A 15703-nucleotide genomic window follows, 5' to 3' on the forward strand; every position below is an offset into this window, starting at 1 on the left:
TAGATGTCACAGTCTGCATCCAAAGCTACTGAATTAGGATGAAAGCACCTTGACAATTGCAGGGTGCAAGCAAACATTACCTGACAGCTTAGTACAGATGCATAAGTCAGGAGCAGTTGGATGATTAAAGGCTGAAATGGCTCTTACAAAAATGCCACTGATAGTTTTCTTAAAAGGGGAGCCGATACTGWATGTTTATTCAATGGGCATCAGAATTGAGAAGAGCTGAAGAGGAGATATGTGTAACTGGGTCAGATGAAGAGTGACTAAGACCTAAAAAGAACATCTGTATGACTATGATGTGATGGCAATTTCAAGTGACATTTCATGTGTTGGGATCATGCTTTTTTATAATTTTTTTGCTGAAGATAGCTTAGCATACTAATAGCTCAATTACAGTAGCACATGGTTGTGGCAGATGGGTGGGTGGAGAACTGCATGTCATCCCAGTATGAGTCTTTGCCTTTTTGAGTGCCAGAAAATCGTAAGGGAGGAGCCCTTCTCTATCCCTGTAGAAGAGTCCTAAGCGCCTCTTTTGATGCAGCTATGCATGGCCATCAGAGCTACAGCTCTTCAAGGCAGATTTTCATATGAATCAAGCCTTGTATTAGATTAATCTTTCCATTGGTATGAAAGATTTCCTTCGTCCTTTCCCACTCTTTCTGCTGTCTGAATATCCAAACTAGGAACTGAATATTGTAAAATTCATATATTCTGAATCATATAAAAGTACAGCTTGGAGGGGACCTTTGGAAGTAATTTCSTTCAGCCCCTTGTTCAAAAATTTTTAACTGAAATGTTACAGATTTGCCTTTTCAATTCAAGTTTGAATATTTCCAAGCATGAATGTAACACAGATTCACTGTGTAATTACTCCCAGTGCTTAACTCAGTGGAAAATTTTTCATTTATGTCCAGTAGGAATCTACTGTCTTGCCGTGAGGGATTGTTGCCTCTCATCCTTTGCTGTGTGACGCTAGGAAGATTCTGTCTCTGTCTTCTCCACCCCATTTTAGGTAGCCTAAAGGGTTCAGTTTACCCTCCTTTTAGWTGCTTATTCTTGTAGGTAGTATTTGCATTCTATCAATGCAGGCACTGAAAAAACTGTTGGTAAAGAAAAGACCTCTAAAATCACAAGGGAACAATAGAAGAAGTGACTAATATTAATTTGATGAAAATTACTCATGTGCAAAGTTCTGACATTTCTAAATTACTTCCCTGCGGGACRATCACGATTATCTTCCCTTTCTGTGTCTCAGGCTGGACATTCCAAGAGTCTGCCCCTTTGAGCTGAGTATATTCAAAGCTAAATGGGCTCTTCCATCTGATACAAACCTCAAGAAAAATTCCTTTGTGTATACAAGAGAAAATATGTGTGAATGTGTGTGGGTTTTTAGCATGAGAGAAACAGAGTTATGACCCTCTCCTCTGAGAAGAGTCCATGCCTCGTAACGGGTGAAGAAAGGTCATTTGATTTGGTGAGTTGCTTTGACCTTTAGGGTAGGGAGCAGCCTTCATGATTTCTTGTCATCCAGGCATTTCAGTTGGCTAACTCAAGCTGAGCAACTTTGGTAAAAGGCCATACAGTGCTTTTAYTGTGGACAGCATGCTACTAACTAGCAGCAGATTTAATTATAAGCTGCAATATTTAACAACACCCTGGGAAACTTTCTGTCTATGCTAAATAACGTTTATCCCATAACCTCTCATTAAAGGATTGTATGAATTAAGGTTATGTGATTTTTTTTCTTTTTTAAATGATTTAGGGTTTTTTACTCCTATAAGTTTCTATGAACTAGATCCTGATCAACATCTCCAAGGATAATTTATTTCCTGCCTACTCAAATTCCCAAGTGAGCATGGGTATTGGGCAGGAATATTGTAACTTGCTGTAACTTCTTGTTTTGAGAKGGAAGAGAAGAGCCTGGCTTGTTAAGGGAGGGACTTTCTGATGTGTTTATGATACCTTTGCCTTGAGTACATGTGCAACTTKATACCCTGAGTCAGGACAAAGCATCACCATTTCGACTTTAGTTACGTGTGTGGTTATAGGGACATGTGGCAGCTTCACCTGCAAAAAATACACAGTAGAGATAGGAAATTAGAGCAGATACAACATTTTACCCAAGGCTGTAAAAATAGAACAGGGTTAATACTAACCTGTGTCATCTTTGTCGTCATCRTTCCCCCCTCCCACCCACACAGCGCAGAGCACACACATATAGTGTCTGCCATAATCTGCTTTTCTAATTGCAGTTGTATTCCAATAATCCCTTTTCCTCCTTATAKCTGCTTGCATTCTAATACCTAGCCTTTTTTTCCCTCTTTCTCCCATGCTGGTGGTCTCAGAAAAACATTAATTGTCTGACACAAGTAAAAGTAGAGGTCTTTGACACAGAAGTAGCATTAAAAAATTGCCCTGTGTGTGTGCAAGAACCTATGTCTGTAATATCCTCAGCTGACCTCTGTCTAAGCAGCCATCCTGCCCTGGGAGTTAAAGGAGGATTTCCATGTTGGTATGGCYGACTTCTGGGTTCTTTATTTCAAGATATGTTAAACTGACCTTTTACATACCCAGGTTCAGTTTTTGTTTGGTCTATAATAATCACTAATTTTAGTATCCTACATTACCTGATATTTTAAAGTGTTATAATGCATATATTATCTCCTAATAAGGATTTATATCTTATGACAGCAGTAGAAAAATTAGAGCAACATATTAAAKAAAGCAAAAATTAACATTACTGATCCAGGCAAATAAATTCAGTTTTTGCTTTATGGCTTAAACGTTAAAGAAGGTGGTTTCTGAGGTGTAGTGTCTCCCTTCTTCTGCCTATAAAAAGAATATATTCCTTTCTGCTTTGGTTTTCTTTATGTTGAGCAGGTATACACGGCTCTGTAAAGAAAAAAATCCATCTGTAAGCGGTAAAATTTAATATGAGATAATGAAGAAAAATAGTTGGAAGAATATCATATGTGTTATGTATTTCACAGTTGGTTTGTTACTTGTCAGACAGKTTCAGTGCCCTGAATTCAAGTGCATTAAATTAACCAGAATTGTCATAATCCATTTGGTTTGATTGAATATGTCGGTGATGTGCCAAAGTTAAAATGATAGAAAGCCTGAAAAGATAATGTCATTGTGAAAAATAACTAACTTGAAAAAGTCAGTGTGGAAGGCAGGCCAGCATGGCTGATGACAGTAAATGAAATCCTGCTTGGGAATCTGATCCTTATCCAGCAAAGCACTTAATCCCATCATTTACGCATATGAGTTCTTCCCTCTSTAAGCGTGCATATTGTCCCACTTAGGTAAGGGTGAGGTTAAGCRAGTTCCAAGATTGTTGCCATAGAGCTCAGCCTCTGTCAGACCAGAGCACTTGCTGACCTGATGGGGGAAACATCTTTCAACAAGAGTTACGTATTGAAATGGTGGTTCTGTAGGCGTTCATGTGGTGTGAGGTGTAAGTCTTTTTTAAATTGAAGCACAGGAAAATATGTAACAGTATAGAAGGAACAGATGAAAAATATATGTATACAAAAGAATCTGATGTGTGGAATTCTGCATTTGAAAGGTTTTACTGGGAAATGATGCCCTTGATTTGAATATATTTCGAAAGTAGTGAAAAGGAATTACTCTTTTGTGGTCCATTGTTAAAATGTCTTACATGGATATTTAGTTTCATGTGAAAAGCTACTGGATGATACTSTATAAGAATTAAATTTATTTTACTGTTTTACTGGAAGCAGCTACCCCTATACAGAGGCAATGGCTCTTCAATCAAGTATTGTCATGTGCATTGTGGATATTTTCAGGGCTTAAGTGCTAATTTCATCTTTGCAGTTGTGTAACTCCCACAGTACTAGCTACTCACTAAAGTTACATTGTTGCTTCTCTCTGCAGAAAAATTGTAAGTGATAAAAATGAGCATATGAAGTACTTTAGTCTACACTAATCTGCTGGTAATGGGTGCTCACTGTCCTTTTCAGAGAGCAAGGCCAGATCCATTCTTCCCATGTGTATGGGACAGACAGGGGTTTACAGGTGTCTGGCTGGACTCTCTGGAGACAGAGAGGATCATCCAGAGCAGACTGTGGCTCTACATCTGGACCAAGGAGCTGACAGGGTTGATGCAAAAAGGGCTATAATTGGTCTTACACCCATCGCACACCTCATTTACATGGAAGACCTTTCTTTCCACACTATTTTCCTCATCTTCCACGATGCCCATGCCTTGTGTATCACATCTTCCTACTCTTGGAATTAAGTGCTGCTTGGCAAAAAGGGCAGCTTTGCCCTGGGAAGATTTCATTTTGGGGAAATTTCTCTGCTGCCTGTCTTCTGTTGCCTTAAATCCGTTTTATACTGTACATGGCTTTTGTACCTGTACCTGAGAATGGATGTTGTAATAATCTGCATTGTGGTGAGTTACACATGATGAATACAAGAAGCAATTAGTATGCCCCACAAAACATGCCTTCACAGCTAATTTATTGCACTATAATCTGCTTCTGTTTCAGAAGAAAGCAGTCATGGATATAGGAAAATGAAGGGATAGACTACTGTACTTGTGTTTGGGCAAGAAGAATTAAAAGCAGGAAGTAATGAAAAATATTGGCAAAAATTGCTGTGTATGTTGTTTGTATAAATGGTAGACTTAAGGAAAAATTTGTGGTTGTCACTTTAGTAGAATCTCATTTGGCAACAGATACAAAAAAATACTGAAAATGAAAACCAGGTGGCTACTCTAACCCTCCTTTATTCCTTTTTTATATTCCCCTTATGTTTTGTAGCTGTGCAATGGAGGATCTGTGACTGATCTTGTGAAAGGATTTCTGAAGAGAGGCGAAAGGATGAATGAACTTATAATTGCTTACATTTTACGTGAAGCTCTGATGGTAAGATACGCATTCAGTGRAAGGATAGTCAATATTCAGCTCATACTTTTTTTATCTAAGTGAATGAAGATCATGTCCCCACCAACACAGCTCACTACTTTGTATTATAGTTGTGTTTAATGAAGACAAGGTAGTATGTAATTAGGATGGTTCTTTTTAAGCAAGTAAGGTAAATAGCAGTTAATCTGTTTKTTTCACTATTAAGAGAATGAAAATTGATTTCTGACCATTGATCAATTTTCTTAGTATAAACAGTTCAGCATCAAAATTGCTTTTCTTTTGAGAAATAGCAGAAATGTAATCAAAATACTGTTCAGCATACTAAATCTGGATCCAAAATATTTTTATAGTAAAATCATCCACACATCTAGAGAATTCTAACCCTGTTACAAGAATTTGGTTTTGCTCATCAGGATCAAGTGTATTTATTTATCATTTTCTTATAACTGGAATTTTGCTTTCTCCAGTGGAATTTAGGTCTTCATCATTTTCTTTAAGTTTATGCTCTAAAGGTGTTATATGTAGGTTTATAGTGCTATTTTGCTGCTCCCATCTTAAAATTTCTATTTGACATAAAGTGGGGCAATTAAAAATATCTTTTCCTTATCATGTGGCAAGTGGTTTTGCAGTAAGAATTACATCCGTGTGGTTGCAGAATTAAAAAAATGTTTTAAATACTTTTCATACTTTTCCACTACCTTGTTTTTCTGCAAATGTAATGCAGAGGACACAACTGTTGTTAAAACTTCATGTTTACATCTCACCTTGYAGGGACTTCAGCATTTGCATGAAAACAAAACTATCCACCGTGACATTAAAGGAAATAATATCCTTTTGACCACTGAAGGAGGAGTCAAGCTTGTGGATTTTGGTATGTTMTGTTTACTTATATATACCATGTTTTGCATCTGAAGTATGGAAAATAAAATAAATAAACCAGGAAATATTAACTATGTTAATTTTTTGTTAAGTTTTTGGGTTCTTCATTAAAAATCACTTGCATAACCAAAGTTACTTATCTTAACTTGATAGAAATTTTAGTAACAGTAGAACAGTAAACAGTAGTGCTGTTTCAATAGCATGGCTAACAAACAGGAATTATGATATGGTAATGGTAAGTGCCAAATGCTTTGAGGCACACAGTAAGTGAAATGGCAAAGCGACTTCATAGGATTCAAAGTAAGGTTGGTGTTTAGTTCCTCCAGGAACTGTGCACTGGTGAATTTAGGAGCTGATAGGAAAAAGCTTCATGTTTTATATTAGAGCATTTAAAACTTACTAGATACTTTGAAGAGTGGGAAAGCTTCACCTCAGACACATATACTTCATTAATTTGGTTTAAAACAAAGCAAGAGATACTTGATGGCGGCAGAGGGGAAAATATTATACAGCTAATCCCCTAATTTCTGAAGYCTGGGAAGATTAACAGATTTTGGCACATTTGAAAAGAATTGTCATTAAAAGGGTCAGTTGAAGCCTGTTAGACCTAAAGCAATTCTTGAATGCTGTCATCTGGTGTCACCACCAAAGGGGAAGGAGAGACACAGGTGAGTGGATGCAACCTATTATTTATCAGCCATACCACTGTGAGTTGCCTTAGGAGTTACTGACTGTAGTTTTATATGAGCCATAAAAAAATTTGCAATGCTTGTTATTACAAACTGTGGGTAGAACAGTGTCTTCTTATGTTTAAATTACATTTATTGGTCATTGTTTCATGGCACAGCAGACAACGGTAAATATATTTAATTCTCAGATGGAAAATCTTTACTTTTTCTTTACCCTCTTATTTTGTTAATGATATTGCTTCAATTGATACATAATAATTGCTTAAACTAATAATGAGATTTTAACTTTCGTGTAGTATCTTCCTGCCAGTAGATTATATTTATAGAACTTTCATGGCTCCACACACAAAATCCCCACTACTTTTAGGGTTAGTAATTCTTCTGAAATGTCATGTATTTCTTTTATATTCCTCAGATAAAATCTTCTGTTGAGAAATCTTCATACTTCCTAAATCATCAGCCCTACACTTACTAGTATTTTCTGAGAGTCTGGAAGTTTAATGTGAGGCAAAAAGCAATGGTTTTGCCTACAGGGTTTTAATGTGTTGTGGATACTGATTTTTTAAGGTGCTGAAGGCAATTAGAAGATCAATGCTTCTGAAAATTAATTCACTTATGCAGATGTGAAAACATACAAGCTGTAGGGATGAGGAGCTGAATTCTTTATTCCCCAGCTAATGCAATCTACTGATAAGGCTGTAATTGAAAAATAATCTTAAATTCTTGTAGGAAAATTGTGATGCCAAAATACAGATTAGAACATGCGCAAGAAACAAATATATATACACAGACAGTGATGTGGGCTCAGAAGGGGCCTGTAATAGCTGCAGTTCTTCCTCTGAGAGGAATATATAAGTGGCACTTTAACTTAGGAGTAGAGTCATGTTTTCCCTGGCTTCCCCCCACCTCTCCAAGAAGAAAAAAAATCTGAAGCCAATAATGAGTAGTTTCAAATGGAATAAATGTATAGTTTTCATAAAATCATAATGGAAGACATACCATTCACCTTTCAGGCTGTGCTTAAGTTATTCAGCTGGGATTYGTGAGATTTGTGTCTTCTACTTAAGAGGATTTAAGCCCACATTAATCAGATTCCAAGATCATTTTTTTAGCCAGGAATGTGAGCTGATCAAAATCTCTCCTGTTGGTGTTGCTACAAACTGTTGTACATAAAAGTTTATTGGATCAGGACTGAGACTTATGGCCATCATTTATTATACAAGCCTCTCAAATTGATACAGAGTAAGATAGGAAGGAGACACAGTGTCCTTTTCACCCAGTGAGGATTCAGAGGAAATAAAATGTTTGATTTAGACAACCAGTTTTTACATGGGGCCAAACAAACACAAAAATATTCCAACCCAAATAATCACATCACCCTTTCTAGCACTCACTCTAGAGTGAGAGTTGAGAGAGGAGCAGAGACAGGGAACCAAGCACTCCTTCAACCACTGGACACACATGACCTTCCCAAGATAATYGTGTCTGCATCATTGTCCTGCATGCTGGATGCAGATGAGATGTTCCTGAAGAAGTCTTTGCAGTCCTCCCCTGATACTGTTTACAGTGGTTTTCTCCTRAACATAAACTCTGTGTCTGAAAGATGGGTTTATGAAGTGCCTATGGAACACGAGTCTAGAAAAATACCTGTTCTCAGTCTCTATGTTGTGCAATCATTTAACTTACTTGTGCTTTTTTGCCCTTTTTAAAAAGTACATTTAGGAACTTTTTAATAATTGTAAGTGAGAAAACAGTTAACTTTCAGTGAATTAAATCACTTTTGGAAATGGCTTTTTTCCCTTCATTGCTTTTGCACTCTTTGAACTTGGTGTATAGTGTTCCACCATTGTGAGTCCTTCCTTGCACAGCGATAGCAACTTTTCAGAAGCTTCATTTTGTGACGCGATTTATACACATTGCTTTATGGTCACATAGGTATTTAGATATGCTGGGACCATAGTTTCTGTGTGCACTGCAAAGTCTGGAATGGATAACCTTCACAAAACTCCTATGGAGAAGTAAATTACTTTAATCCCCAGTTATCAGCTGGGGTCCTGAAACTTTGAGAGACTGAGCTGGTTGAGGTGACACAGAAAATGTGAGGAAAAGCTCTTCCAAAATCCAGGTTAAGTCTCTGAACTRTCTGCCTTTCTAGAGGTACTGACAAGTAAAGAGATAGTCTTTGGAAGAATACCAYAGCCCCACAGCCATGCCTCACTCAGATTGCTTTGAAGAGTGGAATTTTTACTTTCCCTCAAAATTCTGCTGTAATACTGTTTAATCACCCCAGTAATATTCTTGTATCTAAGAGACACCCAATCCCAGTATAGATTAATGATAAAATCAAGCTCAGTACCTAACAGAAGCCTAAATGAAAGYTGGAGAGAGACTATTTACAAAAGCATATAGTGACAAGGGCGAATGGCTTCCAACTGAAAAAGAGGAAGTTTAGATTAGTTATTAGAAAAAAAAAAWATCTTTACAGTGGGGATGGTGAGGCACTGGAGCAGTCTGACCAGAGAAGCTGGAAGAAGTTTGCCTCATCCCTGGAAGTGTTCAAGGCAAGGCTGGATGGGACTCTGAGAAACCTGGTCTCATTTTCAATGTCCCTGCCCACAGCAGATGCATTTGAACTAGATGGTCTTTAAGGTCCCTTCCAACGCAAGCCATTCTTATAATTTTGCAGCATGCCACAAAAAATACCTCTGGAGCTCAACAGCTTATCAAGGAGCTGCCAGATAGTTTTAATTCAAACTGTCCAAGCTGTAAAAATTTTGAATTACTGTTACTGGGGATGCATCCTCTCACCTCACATCCATCCACTAAGATAATTTACATCAGCAGAGATAAATAAATTAACTTTTATTTTCTACAGATAATGAGTAGCAGCCAAGGGGATCTACTGTGAGCATGGCCACTGATCACAGATTCAGTCTCTAAAGCCATTAAACTTCTCAATACATTAATAGTCCATATTTTCTTTGTAAGAGAAGAAGGCTGACTGAAGGCAGTTTCGCTACCTGAACATTTGTGGGAATTAGCTGTTAAGCTGYTSTGSTAGAAAACCTTTGGGGTAGGATGTMATGCCTGAGAATTGCAGCAATTAGGCCCCGAGCAAGGAATGTCCTCTACCACTTCATAYGGCTGCATTATATTCAAGTGTAGCTGCTATGTTTTCTGTCTAAGGTAGTGATTTGATAGAAAAATATACATCTATATTACATTCCCTGCAGCACTTTAAAGAGTGACTGCTATGTAGTCTATTGTATCAAAAGAACTGGAGGCAAGCAATGTGTGAATTCAATTCCTTTTTGATAAATATTCTAAATTATATTCACAGTTTCTTATTAGTGCTCTAGGAAGRAAGTCTTACATCTGTTCCTCAGAACTCTGGTTGTACACACTGGATTGATGTTAAAAAGACAGTTTTTAAATGAAATTTTAGCCTCTAAAGGTGCAGGAAATTAATGAAATTGAAAGAAATTAATTTAATGCCAGATACCTTTTAAAAGTCATGTGACAAATTTATCTGCAGCCTTTGCTGCCTAAATATCTGTCAGTGTCTGATCTTTTTTCATCAGTTAAAAAGCTGGCCTGAAGTCACTTGAACACATAGCATGCCTCATCTGAAATAAAAATTCATTTCTTTATCTGTATCTTATAATGTGTAACCAATTTCRTGGGATGCTGAGGGCATAACGTGCATCTGCTGAAAAACACTTGCTTCTTTGAATAGACCCCCTCAATTTAGTTTCTTTTCTTGCAATCAGGATGCTGCACAGGGCCTTTTATGTATTAATGTCAATCTAAGGCACAGTTCTATAATGTGCCATTTCAAAATGGGAGAAAAGAAACTTAGCTATATTATTATTATTGTTATTATTTTAACTTTTGTCTGAAAAAGTCCAGGTGACATTTAATTTTGAAAGATTTGAAATTATTTCTGAATTCCTCTGCAATTTCAGTACTTCTGGGAGCTTGAAAGGCAGAGCTTTTCAGGCTCACATGTTTTTGTATGAAGAGGATCCTACAGGACACAACTCCCTATCAGCAAACTGGACAAGTTGCTGATGTCTCAAGAGTCATGGAGAAAAGAACCATTTCTCCACTAAAAGTTTTGAAATGCCTACAGTCAAGTGACAAGTGATTCTTTTAGCYAAAAAGAGGATAACCTAATGCTGATGGAAAATTTTTCTTCAGCTGTTTTTTTGAGAGTTGACCTTAAGGTTGATAGTCTTGACCAAGAGCACAGGTAGTTCATACTTCTTTGGGACTACTGAAACCTGCTTGCCAGGACTAGAAATATCTCAGAATAAGCAGCTTCTGCTTTGCAAATGTCCAGAAAAAAATTTACATTATATCCCCCCAGTTAGGAAATGCATATTTGTCCAGCAGCACTGTTTCTTGCTGAAGGCCATGCCTGTTTATGCATCAAACATACCACATGTAATTAGACTTTTGCTGTTATTACCATGAAAGGTCATTGGGGAAAAAGAAAGTCAGACATCTACTTGGGTATTAAAAGTATAAAAGTACCCATAAAGAAAATAAAATGTGGGTGGACTCATTAAATCTTTAGAATTCTAGCCTACTTCTGGCTACAAGAGATCCCATGTTTCCCTATAGTTTGCCCTGTCATGTGGGAAAGGGGATATTGAAAAGGATTGGCACTCTCCATTTTCAGTTTCTTCACAGGCATTTTRCTAATAGTACTTAAAACTCTCCATCATTAGAGGCTCTGAACAAGTAATACATAGGAAAGGTCTATGTTTTTTAATATGTAAAGCAGGTTCCAGTGGAAGACATGGAAAAAAGGTAATGCAATCTCACTGCTGCTGGCAGATGGTGGAAAAAGAGAAGCTGTGTTGCTGCAGTTAATGGAATAGTGTCTTCAAGGGTTCCTTTAGCACTGTGGATAAATAGGTTGTGTTATTAAAACATATGTTGTAATATTAATGGAATGTATAGTGAAGGTAGGGCAATTTTTGTACTTCGAACATGCTTAGTTTGCATTCTTTTGCTTTTGTGCCAGTGTTGGATGTGAAAGTTGTGTGAGGATATTATCTTGGCATTCCAAGTTTCAGATACCCGGTTTTGCATATAGCTAGTACAGTTCTATCGTGAACAGTAGACTGAGTCAACTAGACATTTAACCTGAGTACATCTGGGGGGAGAAATGGATTGTGGAAGGGAATAAGTATTGCTCTATTTAGACATACTGATATTTGCTTTGTTTAATACTTGAACTATTGATTCTATGTAGTTTGGAAATTTCATRTAGACAGAARTCAGCTTTTGTGTTTGGAATGTAAWTGGGTTATGATTTTGCTGTGGAGAGAATGATCATTCTTCCTTTAAAGCTATCTGAAGTCTTTTAAAATYAAGAAGAAAATAAATCTTAATACTGGCATTYCTAGATGGCCTTATTGCTATTATTMAARGTTGCAATTTGGTGAAACTAGTCAATGGCAAGACACTGTTTTGGTAGYGTATTTTTATATTAATTCTATGTTTGATTTAAAATACATATATAATTTCATTTGGGTGATACTAAATGAAACTATTTCATAATTCARTTGAGTTACTAAAACTAATTTCTTGGGGTTTTTTCCCCTAGAAAGAATAATTCTGCCAACATTCTCTTTTGTATGTCAGTAGCAGTGTACTACRTCTTCCTTACAAATTATGGACTGTTAGTAGTGCTTTACCACTGCTAGTGAGCAATTACAATTTTTCAACATGAGTTAGAAAGCGCAGGTRTTTTTGTTAAGTTTTGTTCCATGATATTTATGCCTATTCTGATACAGAAATACAGGCCAAAATGTTTAAAYTTCTGTGAATGTACTAAACAGGCTGAGTTTTTGAAGTGTAGCTGAGCCAGAGGCTGCTAAAATGGCAAAGCAAGAGAAGTAAAATCAATCACACTGTACAGCTCATTCAAAACAACGGGGACAATCCCAATGTAATAATGACTACAGCTTGATAATTTCATCTCTCTAATTGTTCACCTCTCCTGGTTTTCTGATGCATGAGGAAGCTTTCTGCTGGTCATGTGGGGAAAAAACCATCTGAAATCTCAGGTCCGAGGTTGAGGAGGGAACCACAGCACTGAGCATGATCCTTTCACTGCGACACTTCACTGGCTCTCGTGTTGTCYTGCTGTGACACAGTGCTTTGGCTTGTCCTAATATGACCTGAATGACCACGAATAACCTCGATGGATGCAGTTTGTTTACTGATCACAGATCAGCCTGGCAAGTGTCTGGGGCATGTGGCATTGCAGAGGGCAAGAAGGCTCCCAGGACTGTGCTAAGATTGCACGTGGCACAGGTCAGACTGCAACGGAGGGAGTCTAGAGCCACCTTGTGCTCAAAGAATTGAGAAGTCACTTGTGAGTGATCCAAGTTTGAGTGTTGGCGTATTTCAGTCTCTGTCCCTTTTAATATAYATCATCATTCCCAGGTTTGATGTCCTGCTGACATTGAAGAGAAGCTCAGCATGACCTTGAGTAGTTATCCAAACTTTTGTAGATTACTTATTCTGGAGCAGTCAGAATATCCTATTGTGTCCTTTTCTGCKTGCCCTACATTAGCTATAAATGCTGTCTGAATCATTCTGCAAAAATAAAACAATTAATTAAAATAATTTAATTTGAAAGTATTCAAAAATAAAATATTTTTCTTTCTGCCCTTAGCTTACTTTAAGCAATGAGTCATAGCAAGACTTGTATTTGTCTTAGTCATTCTAGCATGCATCCATAATAAATCCRTCTGCTTCACTGGTTCAGATCAAAACCGGGCTGTTATTGCCTTGTCATTTCTGCATACCATATAGCATGACATTCACATGTTGCTGCTAAAATGCAGCTACCAGGAGACTGTGGCAGAAGCCAGTAAGAGTAAAAGGCTTTGAAGAAAGCGTTCTTCATGAGCAGCTTGTCAAACTRCTTTGAACCCAATCAAAGTAATAATTCCAAATTTTTCAACCCATGGTTAGSAGGGATAAGATGGATTGCATTGACTTGAGCTGTGGAGCTTTTTCATTGTTAAATGTTTAATTCTTTGCTKAAGGCTTAGTCCTTAAAATTTGGTGGGGGGGACCGCGTTTGAATGAAAACCTTTGTGCTGTCCAGTAACAAAACACAGAAATCATGTGGCCAGATGCTATATCCAGGATAAGCTGTTTACTTGGTCTTTCAAATATTTTYTTCTATTAATTCACATAAAGATGTCACTGGTGGCTTAAGCATTAAAAAAGATTGATGCTGAAAGCTGGTGTTGGGTGCCAGAGATACATGAAGTGAGAAAATTGCCCTTTCTGGCCAGCAAAGACTTCCACTTAGTTTTGTCATGTCATAAAGTCATCTCTTGGGATTATTAGACACCCTCTGGTCTCATCTGTGCATACTAAATTCACTTTTTATCTGAAAGTTGAACCCAGTGATTTATTTGTACTGGAATATTCTGTTCCACCAACAGGGGTGTTGACAGTAACCCAGATTATCATAACAGGAAAACCATGTCAGAGAACAATGAGAAAAATCTCCAGAGTTTTGTCAGTCACACAGGAGTAAAAAATCATATTTGGGTGTCAAAGTAGCAGTCAGTTGGAAATCTAAGATATAAGGAAGGCAGCATCTGAGATGAAGGAATTTCCTTACCATCATACCACAGCAGATTGTGTGTAGTTGTACAAGTCCCTGAGGCTCTAGACTAGACTAGTTCTCCTATCTAAGTACATCTGRCCAATTGTGCAACAGGACAAAAATTGTTCCTGTGCATCCCTTTCAGAAAACCAGCTGAAGCCCTGAAGCATGAGATTTGATTAGAATCWGTGGTGCTGTGATGTGCTGAACTGTCAGGAGCATGTGGAGGGGAGTCTGTGGTCACCTGCTCTGCTGGAGGCCCAGTCTGTAAGATGAAATATCTTGGATTTCTTAAAGCAAGAAGTTGTATTAAACCCTTCTGTTTAAAAAAGATTCTATATCTCGCTGATGTAGTGAACATTYTGTCTATTTTTAGGACGCTGTTTGTCTTTTAATATCAGTATGTACCTTCTAATGATTCTGTATCAGATTTAGGATTTTAATTTTTTTTGCTAGTATGCTTAAAAATGTATTTACTTTGTCTTTAAGCCTCATGGTGAGTTCATTATGAAAGCCACTGGACTTTCATTTCTTTAGCATCCATTTATATCACCTGTATTTGATAGTACAGATTACCTTTTTAAACCCCTTTTACCCCATGTCTCTTGGTTTTGTAGTAAATACCATGGATTTCTCATCTCCCGGCCAGTTTTTATATATGGTCTCCTTGAATACTAAACTATTGATCTTTTGGATATGGCTATTTCAATTAAAAATTTGCATCTGCAGTATATGTTTTCCTGAGGGTGTGGAAACTCTCATTTTCGACACTGAAACACTGTGTATATAAAAACAATACAGAAAGACGGGGAATGTGGTGGCAAAGGACATGGAAAAGATGSAGGCATAGAATGTCTTCTTTGCCAYRGTCTTAACTTGTAATCCCAGATCCCTAAGACCGGTGGGGAAGTTTAGGGCAAGGCAATGTACCTTCAGTAAAGAGGAATCAGGTCAGAGAGCATTTAAAATAATTCAATATACACAGGTCAATGGAGCCTGTTGGGATGCACCCAAGAGTGCTGGGGAAACTGGCTGTTGCCACTGAAAGATCACTGATGATGATCTTTGAAATGTCTTGGAGATTGGAGGAGATTCCTGAAGCATGGAAAAAATTATTTTCACTCCAGTCTTCAAGAAAGGCAAGAAGGAGGATTCAGRAAACTACAGTCTGGTCATACTCACTGTCATCTCTGGGAAGGTGATGGAGCCAATAATCCTGGATATAATTTCTAAATATATGACAAACAAGGTGATTGGGAGTAGGCAGCATGGATTTATGAAAAGCAAGTCATGTTTTAACACCTTTCAGAAGAAAATGCTGCTGAACATTCTAATATTTTTGACTCATAATTTCAACTTTGTTTCCTATATCTTTATTTCCATTTTACTKGTAAGAACCTGACTTTTAGTTCTAGATTTCATTTGAGCACTTATCACCAAGCARAAATTCTCAAGCATGCTTTTCTGGCAACAGCTCACCCAGTAAAAATATATTTCTCTGTGCTCTTTTTACTTAAAACTTTACTTTTGGTGTCAGTTTACAGCCTGTAAGGAATTTTGAATGTTGACATTGTTTCAAAAAGGTTCTGAAA

General features: G+C 37.3%; 1 protein-coding gene across 1 annotated transcript in view; it reads left to right on the forward strand.

Annotated features, from left to right (window-relative positions):
- Positions 1–15703, forward strand: part of MYO3A (myosin IIIA) — a 115954-nt gene that overhangs the window by 27298 nt on the left and 72953 nt on the right. The window contains exons 4-5 of the mRNA XM_057384060.1: positions 4794–4898; positions 5670–5769. Of these exons, the coding sequence (XP_057240043.1) occupies positions 4794–4898; positions 5670–5769 (205 nt within the window). The remainder of the gene's footprint in view (positions 1–4793; positions 4899–5669; positions 5770–15703) is intronic.

This window comes from Malurus melanocephalus, unplaced genomic scaffold (genome assembly GCF_030028575.1).
Source record: "Malurus melanocephalus ecotype Western Australia unplaced genomic scaffold, MMel_1.1 scaffold_14, whole genome shotgun sequence".
Lineage (NCBI taxonomy): Eukaryota > Metazoa > Chordata > Aves > Passeriformes > Maluridae > Malurus > Malurus melanocephalus.